The sequence below is a fragment of the Lynx canadensis genome, chromosome C2 (genome assembly GCF_007474595.2).
Source record: "Lynx canadensis isolate LIC74 chromosome C2, mLynCan4.pri.v2, whole genome shotgun sequence".
NCBI classification, from domain to species: domain Eukaryota; kingdom Metazoa; phylum Chordata; class Mammalia; order Carnivora; family Felidae; genus Lynx; species Lynx canadensis.
The window spans coordinates 63,427,155-63,451,230 of record NC_044311.2 but is presented as its reverse complement, the minus strand read 5'-3'; the positions used below and the strand labels follow the sequence as shown (position 1 = coordinate 63,451,230).

The window sequence follows — 24,076 nt, the reverse complement described above, 5'->3', positions numbered from 1 at the left end:
CCCAGACCTAAAAACATGTGAATTATGTAGCTGGCACCATACCCTGAAGGCCAACTTATTCAGAATTCTGTTCTATTCTGAACAAAATTGAGGAAAATATTTTAATTAATAACAGGTTTTTAAATTTACAGAAAATATAAATAGCCCTAGGGAATAAGTTTAAAATTTACAATAATTAATCCACCAGGAGATTGTTCCTATAAAATATCCCTTGTTTGGTGGTAAGTGATTCTTTCCAAAAGACTCTCTAGATGAGATCACAGGGCAATAAGGCAGAGCAGGCCAATGTAAAAGAAGATTGTTGGTTGAATTAAACTTTCAGGTATTGGTAAGTGTAATGGACATATATTATTTTGGGTCCTCTCAGCATCATTGTGCCCTTTTCTGGTAAAAGCACTGTAACTTCCATTGGGGAAGCCATACTCTTTCTCATCCAGCAGGAAAAGAAATCTACATGGCGTGTATGACCCAGGCCTGCCCCAATTTCCCTAGCTTCAGAGACTGGCTCAGGAGCAGGAACATAACCCTTGTACTTGATCAGATGCTCTCTTCCTGGTATTCAAATCTTAAGCTGAGTGACAAAACACTAAACATAATTGTTGTTCCTTCATCCTAGCAGTAGAGCCCTTACAAAATTGTCCTGTGCTTGCCGTTCTCGGAGTTTAGTTTTCCTGAAAAATTAAGTTTTGTTCTCCAAAAATCCTTTTCTCCTCCCCACCATCTTTTGTGTGTTAATTTCATCTATCCAGAGTCTGTTTCTCTTACTCATAACCAAATCGTTTTAATAAAAGCCAGGTATCTTAGGGGCATATTGTGAAGCCTTGCATGCTAAGCTAAGGCATTTGCACTTTATCCAGTGGGCAGAGGGAACATATCAAAGGATGTCAAGACAGAGAAACACATGTCGAGATTTGTGTATGGATGTGAAGGCAGAAGATGGATAGAAGGAAGAGAGGGAAGAGTCTTGAGGCAATAAGGAGACAGTGAGAATGGACAGGTGGAAGGGCCCCCCGGGGTACAGCTTATGTAGCATCAATGGGAAAGGAAGTGGTCCAGAACTCAAGTTCTGGTTTTGGTTCTAGGGAACACAGGAAGAGAAGCAATCTCATCTCTGAACCTGAGCAATAAAACTGCAGGGCAATGCTGAGCACTATTAGGAGCATCACTGATTCCAGTGGGGAAGGTAGATTTGGAAATCAGTTTTGAATCAATATCTTAAACAAGCCTAGAAGTACCTATCTGTGAGGTACTTACAGGCAGCCTCTCAGAAAATGCCTACCCACCCACCCCCGGGACCCCCTCTGCCCTCAGCGACTTCCAGATTTTGTGACTCCCTAATCTTTGCACCTGCTCTGCCATGTTCAGACTTAACTGCCCATGTGCTCTGAGAACCATTTCCTGCCCTTCTCTTACTCTTCCCTCTATATTTCCCAGGTTCCCTTGACCTCTGCTGACTTCTGGCAAGCTCTGCCAAAGAGAGGCACTGTCAGAACACTAGAGGGTAGGAGAAGGGGAGACACCAGGGTATTTCTCTTTCTCTCACTCTGTTTTGGTGGCTTCTTGAGCAGGGGCTGAGTCTCCTCCATAGTCCCACATCCCACAGGACAGCCTCTCCCTCTGTGCTCTCAGCCGTTACCAGATACCCACCGTGGTCCCAGCCCTGAACAGATGGCCCCAGCTGTTGGATTCTGGTCACATGGCCCCATCCCATTGCTTCTCCATCCCCTGCTAGTGGCTTCCTGCTCCTGCCGACTTGGTGTTACCTCATCACCCTGTTTGGCTTTTCAGCTGTTCCATATCTGGAACCAATCCCCTGTACTAAAATCTCTGCTTGTCACCCTAAGTCGGTTTCTGTTTTCCGGAAATATGACTCAGCAGCTAGTATATGGGGGGAAAGGAAGGGGACAGTGGTGTGAGGAGGTGTCCATGAGCTTCAGTTAGGATCAACACTAGTGATGAAACCCCAGCCCTTCGCCCTGCATAAACATACCACAGCAGCAGCCCAAACACGAGACAGCCTCAGGCTCTGGGTCTAAGTCAAACCATTCGCAGGGCCCTCTATGACAGACGACTTTTTTAATTACAAGTGACAGCACACCAGGTCAGATTAGCTTTAAGCATAAACGATGGTGCTGGTTCCCAGGTCACCTAGAACTGGAAACCTGAATATTGTTGGGCTCTCTGCCCTCCCTACCCCATTTCTTCTCTTTCCCTCCATTCCTACAGATAAGCTGCTTCACAAAGTTGATGGACGCCATGGAGACTGGAAAACTCTCCCGGCTGGAGAAGAAAGGTCACCTCTTTTAGAAATTCCAGGAGAGAACTTGATTGGCCTGACTTGAGTCACACATCCAACTTCTGGGCCTTTCATTGTGACAAAGGAGGAGGGACACAGTCCCACTCAGACCACGCAGCTAATGAAAAAAGGCACAACGCCCAGAGGAAGAGGAGAAGACTGGCATGGACAGTGTAGGAACTGTGCCTATAAGTACCGCCTCTTCCTAGTCAGAATTCTTTTGGTTGCAAGAGACAGAATTCAATTAAGAAAAGTAAAGGGGTAAATGGAGGTACTGGTTTGTGTAACCAAAGAGCTTTTGTAAAGGTGGCCTCAGAAATGATGGAACCAGGTCCCCTTATACTCTCTGCTCTTTTATCCCTACTTCCCTCTGCATTTGGCCTCATATGCCCCAGGCTCCCTTTTTCCACAAGGCCATAAGTGCAGCTCTAAGAACTTCCAATCTCACATCTTCCCAGCCTGGCTCTCAGAGAGGAACGTGCTCTGACCCACAGCTCCAATAAAGGATGGGCTCCAGTTTTGGATGGGCCACCCCTGTCCTCTCAGGGAGAGCCTGAGTCAGGTGCTTGCTCCAAGACCAGGGAGGAAGGGTCAGGTAAGACAAAGCAAGTCCTCATTCTGATGGATTGGCTAGTTCAAAGAAGGAGAAGGTCCCCCAAACCATGACCTCATAATTTTACAGTCCTAGGAAATGAAGAATGACTCCCTAGAATATGGCCTTGGCAAATCAGCAAACTTTCCGGCTTCTAGTTTCTTCATTTGACCAGATACTCTTTCTGTAATGTTCTCTTCCAGTACCTACATTCACTGAAACTTTTTCAATGGTTCTCAAACTTTGGGGTGTGTCAGAATCACCTGAGGAGTCATTTAAAACACAGATTCCCAGGCTCCATCCAGATACCGTCTCCATAAGTCTGGGGCAGAACCCACAAATCTGCATTCACTGAATAAGTCTTATGTTGGTGACCTCCTGTGCCATGCTTTAGAAATAATGAATGGAATGGTTTGAGATCCTTGCTTAGACAGTCTACGACAGAGGCACATAGGAACTGTGTTCTGGCTCAGGGAAGGCCAAGGTGGAGGAGGAAGGGTTTGCCATAGCCTAGAATCGAAGGGAAGAGCAGTACCCCCAGGTCAGCCTGTGGGCTGGAATGCACGAGTGAGGTCTCCTGACTGGATGCTGAGAAGGTTCTGTTCTGCTCATGGGAACCAAAGCAAGACCAAAGGAAACACCCAAAGGTCCCTGGCTGCCCTCATCCCCAACAGTCCTAGGCCTTTTCATGCCTCTAGAAGCACTCCTTTATGCGTATTTTTTTTTTCTGACCCTTTGTTGAAACAGAAACAAAAGCAGTCAGCAAGAGATGCCAGGTAAATTCTCTTTCCACCATATGCACAGGATTAACATTTAGAAGGTTTGAGGCAAGGGCAAGTGACTCGTTTTTACCATACTTCGTTTTTATCTCAAGTTTAATAAATTATTGGGGGGAGGGGCAAATAAAATAAAGAATGATTCAGCTGGCAATGCTCGCAGAGCTTCCCACTCCTAACCAGGGCTATTGGGATCAGAGTGTTCCCAGCACAAGGTCTCCTGGAGATAAATGCTCATGTTTGGATCCCCCATAGACCAGAGTCAACTGAAGCAGAATTGTAATGTAGAGCAGGCTGAACTCCAGACCCCCACCTCCCCTCTCCACACATTTTCTCCTATTGTGAATACTTCTGGAATTTTCCATTGACTATTTATTACAAGCATTGTTTTTATATAATTCCCTATCAACACAACTGAAATTTTAAAGATTTCAAATAATTTTTTTTAAAAAAAAAACAGCCTATTAGGGGCACCTGGGTGGCTCAGTTGGTTCAGTGTATGACTCTTGGTTTTGGCTCAGGTCACGATCCCAGGGTCATGGAATCAAGCCCCGAGTCGGGCTCTGTGCTGAGCATGGAGCCTGATTAAAAATTCTCTTTCTCTCTCCCTCTGCTCTTCTCTCCCCAATAAAAAAATAAAAAATTTAAAAATGTGAAAAACAGCATACTACATTGATACACCCTATCCTATTGGGGGAAGCTAAGCACACCCTTATCAAAAAAATAAACTGTTCTTAAAACACCGTCTGGAATATGTGATCCAGCAACTCCTTTCTAGGAATTTACATTAAAGGGATCATCATGTGTATGGGCAAGACTTACTTGTGAGGATATTGATGGCAAAATTACTTAGAAGAAATTAGAAAGGAAGTAAGGTAACCAAGATATTCTTGGGAGTTCCTTGCGTAACTTATGGTACATCCAAACAATGGGAGATTATGGAAATATTAAAATTTTTGTTTTAGAAAAACACCTAATGATAAAAGAAAATGTGCTCTACACATTAAGGTTTTTTTTATGTAGATTACAAACTACATGTATAGTATATTAGAAGTTTTTGTTTTACAAAAGTAGTTGCTCTAGCGATGAAATGATGGGTAATTTTTTTATTTTATTTCAGTTTTCTACAGTGTTCAAATTTTCTTTAATGAGTACATATTACTCCAAGTGTGAATCTATACCAACAGCATCAGCATCTCCTGAGAGCTTGTTAGAAATGCAGAATGCCCCCCCCCAACTCCATGATCTGTATGCACATTATACTTTGAAAAGCAAAGCTGTATATAACTCAACATAGGAGAAGTAACTGTTGTTGTTGTCCTTGTTGTTGTTTTAAATAGGCTTCTCACCCAGTATGGAGCCCAACACAGGACTTGAACTCACAACCCTGAAATCAAGACCCTGAGTTCAAAACCTGAGCTGAGATCAAGAGTCAGACACTTAACCAATAAGCCACCCAAGTGCCCCTAGAAATAACAGTTTTAAATAAAGAAAGTCCCAGGCTGTGACAACTGGGTGCCCTTTACTATTTGGAAGGTCATTCTGATGTACAGCGTAAGCAATTCTTACCTCCAAAATCCAAAATCCTCTAGAAATGGCTTCACATTTCCACATTTTCCATTTCAACAATGGGGCATGGAACAGTGACAAGTCCCTCCATCTCCGTCCCCTCCCCCGGCCACAGGGCCACAAAGCCTGAGCTCTGAGACTCCGCGTGAGGTAGAGAAATATAGATTCCTCAAGAGCTGCTATTCAAGCCATTAAGCAGCATGTGCCAATGTTCCACCCACAATTCTGGTTCAGTCTCCATTAAGCTGCACATCTGGCCGTCACACACTCTTTTGTGGGGACATCTCAATGGCAGCACTGATGCTGCCTCTCCCCAGGGCCAGCCCTACAGTGGCCTCCCTGTCCTCCCAGCATGTGATGTCATGAGCATGAATGTCCTGCCAAACATTTAAGATGTTGCAGTTCACATTGTGTACATTGTATAGAGAAACACTGACAGGCAGATTTGAAATTTAAAAAAACCACACACACACAGGGCAAGACACAACCAAACCTTGTTCTATTGTTATTCCAAACCACCACTTCAGCACAAATATGTATCTTGTATTCTTTAGCTACATAATCTTCTCCTCTTTGTTGCTGTTGTTCTAACTAGCATCCCCAGATTCAGAGATTTCCTTGAAACATTCTTTCTCTAATTTGGTTGCTGTCAAATTCGTGGAAAGCATGAACACAACTGGTTCATTTCAAACCAAAGATCCCCTGCGTGGGGTCTCTTTCGAAAAGGCCAAAGGAGGGAAAGCTGGATGTTACGTCTCAAAGTCATCTCACCCTCAGAGAGGGATGGGACGTGGTTAGCTGCACACAGAAGACATGAGAAAGAAGCCCCTCCCTTCACTGTTCCTCAAAGTGTGGCATGGGGACCATCTCATCAAAATCACCGGGGTGCACAATGAAAATGCAGATTCCTGGGTACGGGCCCGGAACTACTGAGTGGCCTCTGGGGGTGAGGTGAACGAATCTGCATTTTACCTGACTTCCTAGCAGCGATTCATATATGAGAGAACAAGGGCTTTAAAATTAGATGGATTTAAACCCCATTTTTCTCCTGTATAGTGGCTATCTGACCTTGACAAATAACCTAAACTCTCTCATTTTCCTCTCTATACACCGGGGACTGTGGGGAGGATTAAAAGTCTGAAGTTCCTGACACAAAGAGGTCCCAAGAGCATGAATTCCCTTTTCCCAGTTGTTCAGGTAGAGCACTTTGGGTCTGCTATTTTACCTGTGATTGGGGCGGGGGGTCATTGTTTTCCCCTGGCTAACAATTGCTGTCACTGTATTGCCAGGTTCCAATGGGGCTCTAATGAGACAAAATCATCAAGTCTGAATTCCACTGGATGATTATGGAAGCAGAACCTATAGTTGTAGAGCTGTGCTGTCCAATCCAATAGCCAATAGCCCATGTGGCCATTGAGCACTTAAGGTGTGACTAGTACAGGGGCGCCTGAGTGACTCAGTCGGTTGAGCGTTCAACTTCAGCTCAGGTCACGATCTAGAGGCTCTGGAGTTTGAGCCCCGCATTGGGCTCTGTGCTGACAGCTCGGAGCCTGGAGCCTGCTTCAGATTCTGTGTCTCCCTCTCTCTCTGCCCCTCCCCCACTCAGAGTCTGTCACTGTCTCTCAAAAATGAATAAATACAAAAAAGTGTTTTTAAAAAGGTGTGATTAGTACAAACAGAGACATGTTATAAGTGTAAAATATACATTGGAACCCAAAAACAATACAAAAGGGCATAAAATATCCCATTAATTGATTACATATTGAAATGATAATATTTTAGATATGTCAGATTAAATAGAATAAATTAAAATTAATTTCACTTGTTTATTTTCAGCTTTTTTTTTTCAACGTTTTTTATTTATTTTTGGGACAGAGAGAGGCAGAGCATGAACGGGGGAGGGGCAGAGAGAGAGGGAGACACAGAATCGGAAACAGGCTCCAGGCTCCGAGCCATCAGCCCAGAGCCTGACGCGGAGCTCGAACTCAGGGACCGCGAGATTGTGACCTGGCTGAAGTTGGACGCTTAACCGACTGCGCCACCCAGGCGCCCCTATTTTCAGCTTTTTAATGTGACTTTTAGAAAATTTTAAATCACATATGTGGCTATATTGTATTTCTATTGGACACTACTGTTCTGGAGGAACAGTTACCCTCCTCTCCCTCCCTAGCACTGATAATAAAACCCAACCCTGTAATTATGACATACAAAATGGGGTTTCCTGGGCACCTGAGTGGCTCAGTCGGTTAAGCGTCCCATTTCGGCTCAGGTCATGATCTCAAGGTTCAGGTGTTTGAGCCCCATGTCGGGCTCTGTGCTGACAGCTCAGAGCCTGGAACCTGCTTCAGATTCTGTGTCTCCCTCTCTCTCTGCCCCTCCCCTGCTCATGCTCTGTCTCCCACTCTCTCTCAAAAATAAACACTTAAACAATAATAATAAATAAATAAAATTTCTAAGTGGGATTTCCTAACTAGACAGGCAACGATCAGCTAGGAGAGATTTAGGGTGTCTGTTCTCCCACTGCAGGGAAAAGTGGGCTCATGTCGCATGACCCCTCATGTGAGAAAGCAAGCAGCAATGTCAACGAAGGAGGTGGCTGAGTGAGGAGATCAGTCTTTAAGAGCATAGATTTATCAGTTGAAACACCTTGAATTCAAGCCAGCAGTGCTAAGGAGAGGGTATGTGGGGGTCTTACTTGTCTTGTCCCCACCCCCTGGATGCCTTTTGCTCTGTTAGCGCTTACAGTCATTACACCTGACAAGTTTTATTAGTTAAAGAGAGTCCTCCAACACAATTACACGACTTATGTCCTTACAAAAGCTGCATCATAACTAAGCAAATATTTTGGTCAACAGGAAGACTGTCTCTTCTGCACAAGTAATTTAGAAATAGTTATAATCTCCTAACATACACAGATATCTACCAAAATGACTAGCCCAAATGGATATTTCCAAAGAGGAAATGTCTGTCTATTATATTATCAGCTAATGAAATTAGTATTTTTGGAAAAATACTGCCAAAATAGATTGTAATCTGTGTGTTTTATAACAGATTCATAACCTGACACAGTTTCTGGAATAAAAAACAAATAAAAATCAACTCAATGCATCTGTCTTTGTCCAAAATTTCCAAATTTTCAAAACAATTTTGAAAAAAAAATGCATTTTATTTTTTTTTTCAACGTTTATTTATTTTTGGGACAGAGAGAGACAGAGCATGAACAGGGGAGGGGCAGAGAGAGAGGGAGACACAGAATCGGAAGCAGGCTCCAGGCTCTGAGCCATCAGCCCGGAGCCCGACGCGGGGCTCGAACTCACGGACCGCGAGATCGTGACCTGGCTGAAGTCGGACGCTTAACCGACTGCGCCACCCAGGCGCCCCAAAAAATGCATTTTAGATACTATTACCAAAATACCCTATACTGTGTGTGGTTTATACTTCCTTTTATACCTAGCCAATTTCTTCACTCAGTGTTCAAAGTAGATAAAGAGTTTAACTGTGTAATGCTTGGAACTTGGTTTCTAATTGTTGACCATTTATATATGACTTAAAGATGCTATAACATCATTCCACTAAAGAAATCTAACAGAGCACCTAGGTTGCATTTTTATGACCACACATGACCACCATGATACAGTAAATAATACAGAACATCTTAATTATTCGGGGCCAGGCAGAATAACTTGTTCTTGGGTCACTGACCAGGTTCCTATAAATTATTAGTAGAGATTAATGACATTTTTGAAAATTTTTTGAAAATAAGAGAATATTAGAGGCTACTTTTGCAGACAGTCTGTTATTTTATTGCACAGATTTCACTTAAAGAACAAAATGCACCATCAATGTTTGGAGAGTTTGGGGTTTCAGATACTGATACACTATCAGTGTTTACACCCGTAAAGCCAAATTCAACAGCACAATTTATGTTAAACAATATCACTTCAAGATGGCTAACAAAATGAAAATAGAGAATGGGGGAAAAACTTTAAAAATGTGTTAATTTGAAGCACATGCAAGTGTAGGATTAAAAACTACATCGTACAAACCTGGAAACCAAAAACATTTTGTGGAATGTCAGTCACAGTTATAGTCACTTGTACTGTTATTTGTCATATAATTAAAGTCTATTCGGTTCATTTCCTTCATACTGATGAATTGAGAATTTCAGGAAAACCACGGTTATAAAAATGATCAATCTTGAAAAAGTATGTACAGATAAATGTAAAATCACAAACTAAAAAATATCCCCACCCCTTGCCCTCGACTTACAAAAGGGAAAGTTTCCCATAGAGGAAAGTTCCACAGTCCCCTCCCTCCCCACCCCATGTCCCCAGTTCTATTTTTTTCTATCGCTTATAACTAAATGACCTTGGAGCTGAAGAGGAGGGAGCGAACAGAGAGGCATCTTTATGAAGCTCCCATTGTCATCTGTAACGGTTTGAAAAGTGTCTTTTATTTCTCTCCCCACACCCAACTCAGCAATGTTTGCAAGATATTTAAAATTTAAAGAGAGAGAGGAAAATACATATACATATACATATACACATACATATATGTATATATCCTGGTGAACAATAAAGTTAATGCCCAAGAAAAGAGCTAATAATGGGCAAAACCATGAGAAAAGTGTGTGGGCATTTTCTGAGCTAAAGATTTCTTTTAAGGCAATAAATGGGGAGCAGGGTGTTAAGACTAAAAAATGCCAGACAGGATGCTTTTCTGGACCTTTGGCGTTGGAGCCTGGCAGCGGAGTGGGCTTCCCCCGCCTGTGGCAAGCAAACCGAGGGCCGTGGCCCCAGTATCTGCAGCACCTCCATGGGCAGGCTAGCAGCCCTCTTATACGTGGGCACTCTTGGCATGGGTTGGGGAGCTGGAGCCCGAAGAGTAGTAGAAACGGTTTTCACCAAACGCCTGGGCATCTCCAGCACAGCAGACGATGACACAGCCACCCACGAGGCACAGGACAGCACCGATCCAGCCTGCATACAGGGAGTAGCCAAAGCTCACGATGGTGGTCTCGCGGTGGGCGCACACAGGAAACCAGATGGTGGCAACCATGGCACAGAGAGCTGGGGAGACATGAGAGGGCTATGACTGGGCACACCCATCACACACCCCGAGCAGCAGACAGGCTTCCCTTCACTCCACATGCACACTCCTCTGGCCTCCAACTAACTCCAGAAAGCTTGATACGCACAGCTCTGCTCCCGTGGCAACCTGAACCTAGAAGTTTGCATCTATAGAATCAACCGATCGAAAGCTGTGTCAAACTGCTAGATGCTTATTTTTTCAACTGGTGGCAGAGATGAAAGAACTCCAGTGTAAAAGCCCAGAAATAAATCATTGAGGCCGAAAAATATGTACTTGTATTTACTTATGTACCTTTACTTCGTATATCTATACTTATGATTCTTTTATTATGCTTACCTAATTGTATTATAATTATCTCTTTACATGTCTATTTCCCATTCCAAGTTCTGGGTTCCTTGACGGCAATGGCCATGTCCTATTTATGTTTGTAAAGTCAGTATTTAACCCACTATGAGGCCCATAGTATGTGCTCGGCGTCTACTAGCTGAATGACTGCATCGCCTGAGGTATTCCGAAATGAGAAACACAGCGGTGCCCATTCCATTTATCCACTCTATTTTTTCAATTTGGTCAATTCACATTACAAAGACCTGAAGAAGCCATGTGAATTCTCTTGCTGTGATGAATGTTGTTAGACACCAGTGGAATATCAGCTAAGAGTTTGAGTTTGTGTGATGCTGTTCGCAATCACAAAATCTCAACATACCATAAACAGCACTCAAGGTAAAAGAATTTACCCATCCGAGGATTTTATGGTGTTGGAATTTGTGATGGGTCGCAATGGTAGAATTTTATGGTCTTCCACCAACCAGCCTTTCAGACTTGGTGTAGATTTGAAAGAATAAACTAAGAAATAGCTTCTATATCATGTAGTTCCTCTCTTCCTAAGCAAAGCAGCTAAACAAGGGCAGGCAGGAGCCCATAAGAAAGTTTAAAAAAAAAATAAATTTAAACCTCTACACCAGCACCGCCAAATATGGCACTCACTAGCTACATGGGCTTTTAAACGTTTTTCATGAGGCCAGTGAGATCAAAAAACAGAGTTTTGAATTTTAATTAATTAAAAGTTAAATAGTCATATGTGGCTGGTGGCTCATGTGTTGAACAGCACAACTCTAGACAAAGTAACTCCATAACCTCCTATGGTATCATCTGATTTCTCACAACTACAAGCAGGACAGAAATTTTAGTTGAAGCTTTAAATTGGGAGGATACATTAAAGTCGGCAGATCAAGAAAACAGTAACAATGAGGTTTCCAATCATAAGCCATCAAGTTTTCAATAAATTCAAGGCAGGGCACCGCAATGTTTGCTGCCTGCAGTATCCTTGTTACTTTCAACTCAGCAAGCATTTTTGATTTCTACTCACACTGAGTGACTGTCTGACTTACCTCTAGGCCCAAATAGAAGAAATATAATTTCTCTGTACACATAAGCACTCAATTCTAACAGCCTCGTACATTAGTTCTAAACTGAACTAAAGATTGAAGCCTTACCCATTTTGAAAGATCTCTTAAACTAGCTCACTGCATTTGTGTAACTTGTAACATAACCTCACTCCCCCAAGCTGGGTATAGATACACATAAATAGATGTGATTCCTATCATAAAAATACATAGATCCCAAGTGGAAGTCAGAAGGAAGAAAGTTAATTTGGGGGCTTTGATTGCTCAAATTGACTTTCTAACAGCCTAAATTCACTCCATTAATTGTGTACTATTCACATATTTAAGGAGTTGTTATAGATCATCTAAGAAGCTATTATCTGTCTATATATTAATGTCTTCATTTTTTTTCTTGAAAGAGTAAAATCAATCATGCCAGCTTCTGTAATGTTTGTATGAGACACCATGAGATTATGTATTTTCCTTCTGTGAATAAAATGTTCCCAAAATGACCAGTGCTGGGACTCCTGGGTGGCTCAGTTGGTTGAGCATCCAACTCTTGATTTTGGCTCAGGTCATGATCTCACAGCTTGTGAGATGGAGCTTCGCATTGGGCTCTGTGTTGACAGCATTGACCTGCTTGGGATTCTCTGTCTCCCACGCTCTCCTCTCCTCCCCCATTCATGCTCTCTTTCAAAATAAATAGATAAACTTATTAAATTAAATTAAATTAAATTAAATTAAATTAGATTAAAAAAGAAGAAGACCGGTATTAATTGTAGCTTCCCTTTCCAGCTCAGGACCTCAAACACCTGGTGGGGGTGGGGGTGGGGGAGTCTTTTTCTCTCCTCCTCCAGCCGCACATTCCAAGTGTGGTACTCACGGAGAACAGCTTGGCTACTGTCCTCAGCAAGGCACAGAGAAAGAGAGAAGTCTTCTTCTCTGTCAGGACAAGAAACAGAAACTCTTCTAGAGCATTTCAGCCAGAGACAACTGCCCTTGGTTCTTCGTGTCAACACATAACCTAGCTACACACCCCTAGACCCCCAAAGGGGGCACTCTCTGCTTGAGCAAAACAGCACCCTAGCAAGTGCTTCCAAACACCCAAGCTTGATTAGAGGGAGAAGGTGGAGAGTGAAAAGATGAATTCCATAGGAAAAAAAAATATTTGATTGCCAAACTACTGTTTTGAAAACAGCTTATGGTTCAAATTAGGTATAATATTTTTCAATTACTTCATATTTATACATAAAACACACACACACACACACACACACACAAGTATTCCCCACATTTCCCCACGGGGAAAGAAATCAGGCTCAATATTCCAAAAATAACCATCACTCTTGATTTTGATTGCTTTAGGGATTTTGTTAGATTTTATTCCAGTGTAATTCACTAGAAAAAGGAAAAATCAGGAACATGTCTAAACATTTAAATAATGAGCCTATAAGGACTGAATGGGTGGGTGAGTGGATGAGAGGTGATCTCATTTCAAGTCTACTTTCCACTTCAAACACATCAAAACTGACTTCCAAAATCATAAAACCTTAATGTGACTTTAACACACTTAAAGTTACAAACTCATAATTTACCTCATTAAAAATTTCCTCCTTTTATAATCCATGCAAAACAAGGCAGACCAGTGCTAGCGGGGTCTTTATTTCCTAGCAGATAAATGAACTCTGGGTCGGATTCCTGTGGCTCTCAGAGACGAACCACATCAAAACCACTGAAAGATGACAGGCCGCCACACAACACGAAGGGAAATGAGAGGTTCAATACAAACAGTGACCTTCAACTGAACTCAGAATGAAGAATGTTTAGAAACTAAAAAAGGAGAATTTACTCAATTTCAGCATCGTTTGAAGGGAAAGGGGAATGTTTTCAGCAGTAAAGTTAAAATGCAAGTCAAATCATTACTTAACCAAAAGATGTAAAATATTAATAAAACTGGCAATAATTGGGGGCTGTCTTAATGACACAGAAGTCCTGCTGGATTTATTTCTGTTTGTGTGCACGTGTGCACACACACACACACACACACACACACACAGAGTTTATAATGGCTCTCCCAATTATTTGGAGAAAAGAAAACGCTTTTCTAAAAAAGTCACAGTTTCCCATAAGGTAAAGAAAAGTGAAGAAAGATAAAGAGAATTTTCATTGCTTTTCTTTTCATGTCATCAGAATATATTTTTAAAGTAAGTCTCTAATAGAAGAATTTTAACACTCAGATTTTTCAATGTTTCTCCTCTTCTACCTTCAAAAGATGCAATAGTTAACTGTACAAGGGGGGCAGGAATAAGTCATTTGGGAGGGAGCAGAAAGTAAAAATTGGGGACGTACTTAGCTAAAATAAAAATTAAAAAAAAAAAGGAGGAGGAGGGGGAAGTGGAGGAGAAGGAGAGCAGGGGAGAAGAAAGCTTCACTGTGTAGATATAGATTCATCCAGACTTGGTCCTCTCACCAGTAGAACTCCTGCTCTTTATAGAATAAATTGTTTGCCTCTTTTGGTAAGTTTCAAATAATGTAATACAATGTGTTCTTTAGTTGACAGAATACAGCCTTATTAAAAGTTAACAATGATCTTGATAGAGCCAAACACAGAAAATAGTTGGAAAAGCAATTTTAGAGCAATGAAATGGAAACACAGCTTTTAATTTCTTTAGGGATTAAATGACACACAGTAATATACGGAGTTAAATAAATGTGAAATTAAATAATATTAGTACATGTGTGTTTGACTTTGAAGGTAACAATTTAGAGACAGAGGGAAAGACTGACAAGGGGGCCCAAAAAGGCAGAAGGGCACCAGATTCATTTCTTCCTTCCTCCAATGAACATCTCTGTTTTCAGGCTTTGTCACTTTCAGAACTAAGAACTGACAGTACTTTTAAGAGCATTATTTCTAGCACCAAGCAATATTTCCATTAAAATCACATAAATTACTCTGAATGATACAAGTAATACTGGAAAAATTCTTCCTTGACATTATATCTGAGATTTGCTTCAAAAAAAAAATCTGGGGACTAGAAGAAAAGAAGTACACGGATGAAGCAGATTGGCTGTGACTGAGAATGAGTTTGGGCTCATGGGGGTTCATTATACTATTTTTTCTACTTCTGTGTATGTATGAAATTTTCCACAATAAAGACTATTTCTTAAACTTTCTCCTTTTAAACGTTTTACAATGCAAAGAATGCTGCCTTCTACAATTGATGCTATTATAACATATGATCTAAATAGCAACAAACTTTAGCTTTGTGCCAGTTAACTTAAGGCAACAAGTAATGAGATTTCTAACGAGCTATTGGCTGGAGTCATATTTATTTGTTGTTTCCTTATAATTTGAATCTAGAAAAATTTTACTTTTTATTTTTATCATTTGTCATTCTCTAAATTTTGACATAAGAAAACATAGTTGCCAAAGACATACTCCTCTTATACTATGGCTTTTATGAAGATTTAATATTTAAAACAATCAAGTCAAAGGAATGTTTGACTATATTATTTTTCCTGGCCTGCTTTCAACATTTTTTCCTTTATTTTTCTATTTCACACATCATTATCTTTTTTTTCCCATAACCTTTTTTAAAAGCCAGTCTCATGGTTATTTAATATTTTTTTAATCACAGAATTTAGAGATAGGAGAGACCTCATAAACCAGTTAACTCCTCCAATTTTACCAGTAAGTTCATTTTAAGCCACAACCGTACTAAAGATACCGCAGCCTTCCCACTACCCACATAAAATTTGACTGACATTACGGACTTGTTTGTAGAAAGCTAATGACTTTAGAGGAAGACTTTTTCCATCTACTTGCTTAAGACCCCGGGATTAAGAGCATCACTGTTTACTACACATCCAAGGGAGACCTTTCCTAGGACATCTGATTCTGTGTGCCGGACAAACTCAACCTGTCCCACAGCTGCACATGCCTTTTATTTTACAGCAATTCCATTATTAACCTGTAAGTTTCAAGTTAAAACAACTTTTTTCCAATACAAATAGGATTCTTGGGGCCATATTTTTAAAAAGGAGAGAAGTTGAGAGGGTCCCACTTAGGGAGGAATATACACTTTCTTTCTGTCCATTCCCTACCTCATCTCCCCAAGAAACGCTCAAATCAAGGACTTTCTAAGTTACAATGAGGTGAGAATGAGACCAAATCAGAACTAAGCTTGAGCATTTTCAGTTGGGTAGCTTAACATGGCTTCCTATAATGGAATAAGCAAAAAAACTCCAACTATTTATTGATCCCTACACTCCAGTTTCTACAAAGTAAACAATGGAAATGTTTCCATTAGACCAGGATGCAACCAACCTGGTGTTTCCAGGAACAGCTCACTGTCTCTCTTGACCAGTGCCATGTGTGGAGATTACCCCACAGAAATCAGACATCAACAAAAGAATACCCACTTCCCTCTGGCTTAGGTCTCTATTTCCTCTAACCAACAACAGCAATTATAATAACAAACATTTGTTGAGCACTTATTATGTGTCAGACGCCAGGCTAAATAACTTGCATACCTCCTTTCACTATTCTTACCAATCTCAGATGAAAGCATTATGGTCTCATTTCATAGAAAGGCTCAGAGACATTAAGTAACTGCCCCAGTTCACACAGCTGGAAAGTGGTAGATTGGAGATTCAGTACCATTGGTCTGGCTCCCAGTGATGAGATAAAGCAGCTCAGGGCATAGGCACTTCCTGCCGTGGCAGGGGCTCTTGAAAAGCTGCAGACTAGGGTTGCCTGGGTGGCTCAGTCGGTTAAGCTACCAACTTCGGCTCAGGTCATGACCTCACGGTTCATGAGTTCTAGCCCCGCATCAGGCTCTGTGCTGACAGCTCGGAGCCTGGAGCCTGCTTCAGATTCTGTCTCTGTCTCTCTCTGCTCCTTCCTCACTCATTCTCTCTCTCTCTCTCTCTCTCTCTCTCTCTCAAAAATAAATAAACATTAAAAAGAAAAGAAAACTACAGACTATGCTCGCCTGGATCCATCCTAGATCTAAGGAGCCTGCTACATCTGGCTCCCATGCCTTCCCCCAAAGCAGGGCTGAATCCTCACAAACTTAAGACAGTTGAGAAGATAAAGCTATTGTACAACAGACATATAATTTTTTTAAGCTTTTGGAAAAATAAAAATTTTCAGAGTCAGGAAGAACTGATTTTAATTAATAGTCCTTACAGTTTCCATACCAAGATTAGCTTTGGTATTGTTTCCAGTTCCCAGGCCCCAAAACCCCGGTGCTGCCTAGTCCCTTTGGTCAGTGACCACACCTCAGCGGGAGCACCACTGGTGACCTCTAGGATCCAGCAGGAGCCCAGCACTGGCTTCTCCGGGGAGAGCAGAGCGTCAGAAGCCAATCCAGAGCAACACAAAGGGAGCCTTCACTCACTCTAGCTCCTCCCACCCACTGCCAACAGGGGAACCGAGGCACCGGGCTCCAAAGAAGACCCAGAGGAGACCAGCCGGTGCCACAGCTGAGACAATGAGCATTACATTTCCAGAGCTAGCTTGTTCCTGTCAAAACAACATCCAACCTGAAGGCAAATGGCCACGCACTGAGAAATAAATCCGACAGGAGCCGTGAAAGAGGCGGCAGGTAACACTGGAAATTAAACGCTACAAGAGGGCACAGGGAGGTGTCCTCACCCCAAACTAATAGCGAGTGGCTGGAAAGGTACAGCCGCTCTGAGAGGGCCAGATCACTCAATGCCCCTCCATCTTTTCACTCAGACAGGAGTCAGGGACTGAGGGACCCACACCACTCCCCACCCCACCTCACGCTCCTCTCTGTGATTCTGTCCACATACACCAACCAACCCACTTGAAAAACGTAAAGAAAAGCTTTAATTCAGCTAGGAAGTTTCAAACAACTGGTTGCCTTTGGTTTTTTAATAACCCTTGCTATTCAGCTGGACGATTCAGTTGGTTTTAGAGTTTATTTAAATACCAATTTGTCTGTATGTACTTGCTTTTATACCTTTTTTTTCCAACAAGGCTGGGTTTTGTTTGTTTGTTTATCTGTTTGTTTGTTTTCAGTACCTCCTTCTTGAAAACTCCACATTCCTGCATTATCTGAAAGCCCTGGGGAATTTCACAGCCAAAAATATCTTAGTGGATATTCGGTGACTCTCAGATAGAAGGCCAAAATTTCTAAAAATGAACACCTAATACAACAGGCCCACCTTTTGGCTCTGGCACCCTCAGAGATAGAGCCCCGTGGGACTTCTGTAAGACTATGCGGAAAGCAATCATGCTGCCTGCCTAAGATGACAAGGGTTTCCACCTGGATTCCACAAACCAATTTACCTGTAGAGTTTTGGTCTAACTGTTGGAAAGAGAATTCAAATGTAAAGATCTGACTTCCAAAAAGCACTGTAAAGAGGACCTTGTGAGTTAGAGGAGTCACATGATACTGATTGTGTGTTCCATGGGGCACTCCAATACAAATTCTTTGTGGCTGGACCCAAAATGTCCATGCCCAGATTCTTCTCTGGAAATGACAGTGGCCCTCTGGCCTTTTTGCTCCTGTTACCCACCCCTCCCCCCTACACACACACACACACACACACACACACACACACACACTTGTGTGTACAAGCCCCTCCTCTGAATTCTCTGTGGCTTCACAAGCCCCTGAAAACCTCCACCCCTTTGCAATCTTGGGAAATGGCATCCCTACCTCTCATGTCCCCTTAGCTCACCAATATCACTGTGTGTGACCATTACTAAGTGGCATTGACCTGCATAGAACCCTGACCCTTACCTTTAAGCACATGGTCTGATACCAGTTTGGGGATGGGAATTCCTTGTCTCAGGAATACCTGACTTCGTGTATAACCCATATGCAGACCAGTTGCTGCTCACCGATGTATCAGTGCACTCTGCAACAAGAGCTGCTGTTCTTAAAATTCATGTCTTCTATTAGGATTTAGAATGTGCTGATGGAATTAGCACTCAAGAAAAAAGTAGAGAGAAACGAAGTCACTCAAGAGAGCAGAGCTAGAAGGATTCTCCCTAAGTTGTTAAATCAAGCCCTCTGTGGGCAAGCACAACAAGGAAAACGGAATGGGCATGTGCCATTTCCTGGGCTGTCCCCCCCCACCCTCCACCCCCCCCACCCCCCCACCCCCCCGCAATCTAGGATCTCACCACCTTCTCTTCAACTCTCATCACTGGGATCCTCTGCTCTGGGAAACTCCTCCAGTCTTGCTTAGGTTCCCTCCTATGTGTGTGCTCAATCTGTGTACCTTCTTTAGATGAGCACATGCCACACTCCATGAAAATATCCAAGTGCACTCCAAGCAGAGACTACCTTCTTCCCCAGGGTCCCCAATGCCAACCGTGATGCCTGGCACTCCGCAGATGCCCAGTGAATCTTTACTGTATAAAAGACTGAATCATCACTAGTGATCTACCACCCTCAACATCTTGCTTTTCCCTTGCCCTCCTTTCTCTACTCTTTCCTTATAGGTTAACTGAAGTTTTCGATCGTGGCTACAAGTAACAATCACCTGGAAGCTTTCCAAAAATATCTTTGCTTGGTCTGATGCCAAGTAATTCTGACTCAGTTGACCTGCTATGGGATCCGGGCAAAGGTATTCCCAAAGAAGAGATTCCACTGTGTTACTCTTCTGTCGCTTGGTGTCTCTCTTAAGTATACCCTCAAAATCCTTTTTACCTTTTGGTTTTAAATTTATTTTCATGCCTAGTGACCCCCACAGACATTACTCATCCGTCTGCATAAACGACGCAGGAAACATAAAGGGATACACATTGTGGGGATCTTTTCCTGGGTGGATTCACTTAGCTTCCTTTTACATGCTCTTGAACTCAATGAAGCAGCAGCAGGATCTGAGATTCATCAGACTCACTTGGAGTTGGGGTGCTATATAGAAAGCTGTCTTACCTAGCAGAATGAGCATAACGCCAGCCAGCTGGGCTCGCCTGTACTTGGCCACACCAGGCTCATGGCCCATTCGGATGCAGGGGAGAACCGTCAGCAGCAGGAGAATGGCCGGCAGACCCAGGACTGAAGCTGCGATCATCAGGGCTCGGCAAGCCTGCACATAGCCTGGACACAAAAGAGCACACAGAGGGGTTAGACCGTGGGTCTCCCTGACCCCTGAACCCTGGCTCAAGGGAATTCAGCACCATCTGCCTTCCTCTCGTCCCATTCCAGGACTTAGAATGTGGTAAATGTTATCTAAGATCACTTCACGTGTTCAGTTTTTAAAGTGACTCCATGACACGAAAGGGAGGTTGGAGGCTGGAGATACTGGATGGAGAGCTCTAGGCTAGACCACTGGTCTAAGCCTTCAGGATGAAGAGGCCAAGAGTCCATCTACACTGTTGCATCACCTTATGAAAAATTCAGATTAAAACTCAAATCTTCCAAGGGGCCTTCTGTGAGGGTCTATGTGGACTCCAGCCTGCTGCTGATACACTCTACCTGTGTGACCTTGGGCAAGTTACTGAACTGTTATGTCTTGACCCTCTCTGCATCTATAAAGTAAAAATATAATAATAGCACCTGTATCTCTCTAAAAGAATTCAACTAAGATTAAATTAGTTAATTCATACAGTGCTTAGAACAGTGCCTAGTGCATACTAAGTATTCCAAAAAGATTAGCTCTTATTACCAGTGTTATTACTCTGTGTCAGTGCAGTCATTTTATACTAGGTATATTCGGCGATTTTGTCCTAACCATGTGCTTTTAATTCACATTGTATATAGCATGTGGCCCTAACTAAACTAAGACTCAGGCTTTCTCTCTTGACATCTCCCCAGAGACTGCTGTGCTCACGAATCCTGACCCTATTGACTGATGGTCAGACTCCATCTCCTGCCTCACCCACAGTCCCCTGGGCATGCTTCCACAACGTCTGGTATCTGCTCTAAAGGCATCTCTCTGGCCCCAAAGATTCCTAGAGGGCAGACTCCTGCTTTGGTCTTCATGGAGTTAACACAGTGCCCCCAGCAGATGACATAAACATACAATTATGAATTAAGGAATAAGAAGTTGAATGATAGAGGAACCTGGATAGCTCAGTCGGTTAAGCGTCCGACTTCAGCTCAGGTCATGATCTTGCAGTTCAAGAGTTCGAGCCCCCCATCAGGCTCTATGCTGACAGCTCAGTGCCTGGAGCCTGCTTCAGATTCCGTGTCTCCCTCTCTCTCTACCCCTCCCCCACTCATGTTCTCTCTCTCTCTCTCCCTCCCTCTCTCTCTCCAAATAAAAATAAACATTAAAAATTAAAAAAAAAAGAAGTTGAATGATAAGAGTGGAGCAAACCCAACTGAACGTTATGCTGTCAAACAAAAAGCCAGGTAACAATTTCATTAAGAAACAGATTACAATATGTGCAAATTTATGTAAAATAAATCTGACAAGATACTAGCAGAATATGGCAGACTTCAATGTATTGTTTCTCATTAAAACACTCTCCCTTCTCCAAAAATAAAGGAGGGGGTTGTACTTATTACTCTTCCTTTTTCACTCAGAGGAAATTAAGCTAGTGGCTGCGGGTGGGAGGGTGGGTAGAGCTAAAGGCAAAGCCAAAAATGAGCCCTGATTTCTGCCTCCACACACTCCACACGACTCTCATACCAAGACGCAACTGCAACACTGTCTCTTAGCAAGACCTAGCTATTTTACCAGAATTCAGACTCCACAAGGGTACTCTTCCAGTCATTACCCGCCTCAGCTTCTTCAAAATTAAGGGTAAACACTCAACTATTGACTTTATTGACTTGAAGACCCCCCCAAAGAGGAGCCACAGGATTCTGAAACAGGATCTCTGACGGAAGTCCTATGCCCCTGAAGCTTATAGGAGAGCAGGGTGAACGCAACGGAGACGGTCAACTAGCAACTGAGGTTCTGAAATTCATAGTGCAGGCTATCCATGTGCTAGATGCCAAGACCATGTCTAAAAAAACAAAAGATGGACACTGAGATCTGTTCCTGTCCCCACCCAGGTGTGAGGGAGGGGGACAGCAGGAAGGATTAGGCCCTCCCTAAAATGTACTCCATCTGTAGGATGGAACATGGTCTGTTCTCCGAAAATAAACCACTTGGCTCTGAGTGCTCAGTACACTTAATTTCAGGGGAAGGAAGGAAAGAGTGATTTTATGCTTCAATCAGATTCCTACAAATACCATGCCCAGCTTTTTGAAAAAAAATTATAGCTACAATTTATGAAGCCTACACTACATCAAAGGAGGTTTACATTTCTCATATCTAATCCCCAAAACAACTCTGTAAGATAGGTGGTTGGTTTGCTTTTACTTTTTAAAGGAAGACATTTGGGATTCACAGACATTAGTGAATTGTCCTAAATTACTCAGGTTATGAGCACTGGATCCCAGAGTCTGACCCAGGTCTACCAAGGCCACCATTAAGTGAAGGTAAGTGAAGATCTGGGTTCCCCCCATCTCTGTCATTCTGAAAGTTCAAAATGGAAAAGAAGAAAGTACATTGTGTGCACCAGCCCTGTTCCCCGGATTTCCTGATGCAGGAGAGGATGGAAAGAGAGTAGGAAGCCATCTTTACCTTTGAGGAATTTAAAATGTGTGGGAAAACTTGATTCACAATGAACAAAAATGTCAAAATGTGCCCTGATGGAAACAAGAGTCAAATACCAGGGCAGCAAGGAGGAAGGGGGGATTGATTCCAACCACAAGGACTGGGAAATAGGAGGCACTTTGGGGTAGGTTTAAAGGGGGAGCAGAGTCTCTAGGGAGCTAAAGGCTCACCCAGGAGATGGCACAAAGCCAAAGGCTCCCAAACTGGTCTTGAGACCAAGTTGCCCCGCTGGTTAAGGATAGGCCTTTAAATGGGCACCATCCTCAAAGACTAGCGGGGACAGAAGGCAATCCTTAAGGGAGCCCACGACCTCGCCAATCACCCAACCACCCACTGGCTCGAGGTTTACATCTGAATTGAAACTGTTGCCCAGAATTTCTCAATGCCCACCACCCGCTCCGAACCCGACCCCGGCTGGCGAAGGAGTTGGGAGGCTAGATAATTCTTTCCTTGTCTCCCGCAGCTGGAGGGGAGCGAGCGACTGATGGTGGCGCGCCTTCTCGCCAGGTGAGTGGGCCCCCCTGGGGACGACAGCTCTTCCCTAGTGGACATGAGACGTGCAGAGGCAGGGAGGGGAATCCCCGCAGGCCCGCGGACCGACGCCCCCACTGCGGGGGCAAGGGGTGGGGGGAGTAACACAGGCCCCCCGGACCTACGGAACCGACCTGGCAGAGCTAGGAGGTCCGGGACTTGTGGCCAGTCTCACAAAGACGAAAGACCGGGTAACTGGGCCTACTCCTGTTGGGATCAATGGAATGCTAGGGTTTCTCTCCTCCTCGCCTCTGCGGGTGGAGTCTAACGCCCGAGGGAAGAGGCCCGGGGGGGGGGGGGGGTCGGGTGGAGGGAAGTACAGTACTTCTGAACCACTGACGGTGGGAGCCTGAGGCAGGTGGGTGACCGTCAGTCGTTAACATGGACAGAGTTCCAAGTAGGTGTCTGCGTCTCAGTTTATTAACTTCTCAGGGTGACTCGGCCAGTGGCTACCACTATCATCCCAAATTCCGGATAAGAAAACTGAGGCTGAGAGAGGCTAAATTCAGGACTGCCTAATCTCTCTACAAGGTGGGACTGAAAGTATCAAAATGTGCGCTAAGGTCTTCAAGGCCTTGAAACGTTTCTGTGAACGCCATCTAATGCGCCCATCCCGGGTCTGCCCCGACGATAAGGGCTAGGAGCAGCCGCTCGAGAGGTGGGGTCCTTACCCGGCAGGATGAGGATGTCCACCAGGGGCTTGCAGTGGTACAGCCCCGTGGCCATGACGCAGTCTGCCCACAGCCCCTTGGAGCCCAGTTCGTCCAGCTTGCGGCAGGTGGGGATGGTGTAGCCGCAGGTCACCACCCAGTCGTTGGTGGACGTGGTGACGATGATGCCGATCCAACCCACGAAGCTCGTGACGAAGCCCACTACCTGCAGGCACGTGGCCACCATGGTGGCCACCTTGGCGTCTGCGGGCCTCGCCCCTCACCAGCTGTGCCTGCGCCTGGGACTGGACGGCACCTGCCGCGGTCCTCTCGCGCGCGCCCTCGAGAGCCGCTGACGGGCGACGGGCAGACGTGCGACGCTGGAAGCGGCGGCAGGCAAAGAGAGGCCGCGAGCCCAGCTCCGACGGCGCGACGGGCGCACGGCGGCGGGGACAGCTGCGCGGCTGGGCAGTGCGCCCCCGCCCCCCTCTTTAAACCCCGTAGACCCAGCTGGCGAGCGCCAATCGGCGACGGCCCGGGTGGAGCCAGCCAATCGCGGGGCGGGGCCCGGAGTTGGGGGGTGGGGAGGG

General features: G+C 43.9%; 1 protein-coding gene across 1 annotated transcript; it reads right to left on the bottom strand.

Annotated features, from left to right (window-relative positions):
* Positions 1-9,020: 9,020 nt before the first annotated feature.
* CLDN11 (claudin 11) lies at positions 9,021-23,814 on the bottom strand. Its single transcript, XM_030329640.1, has 3 exons — positions 23,508-23,814; positions 19,629-19,793; positions 9,021-10,302 (listed from the first exon to the last, which is right to left on the bottom strand). The coding sequence occupies exons 1-3, from the start codon at positions 23,731-23,733 to the stop codon at positions 10,070-10,072; spliced, it is 624 nt and encodes a 207-aa protein (XP_030185500.1). The 5' UTR covers positions 23,734-23,814; the 3' UTR covers positions 9,021-10,069.
* Between the last annotated feature and the right edge of the window lie 262 nt (positions 23,815-24,076).

What these genes read in the sequence shown, in the direction of transcription:
- CLDN11 (XM_030329640.1), bottom strand. Translation starts at nt 23,733, where the DNA reads ATGGTGGCCACGTGCCTGCAGGTAGTGGGCTTCGTCACGAGCTTCGTG. An exon ending in GGACATCCTCATCCTGCCGG is followed by an intron (nt 19,794 to 23,507) that starts GTAAGGACCCCA and finishes TTTTGTGTCCAG; the next exon opens with GCTATGTGCAGGCTTGCCGA. An exon ending in CGTTATGCTCATTCTGCTAG is followed by an intron (nt 10,303 to 19,628) that starts GTAAGACAGCTT and finishes ATGTCTCCCCAG; the next exon opens with CTCTCTGTGCCATGGTTGCC.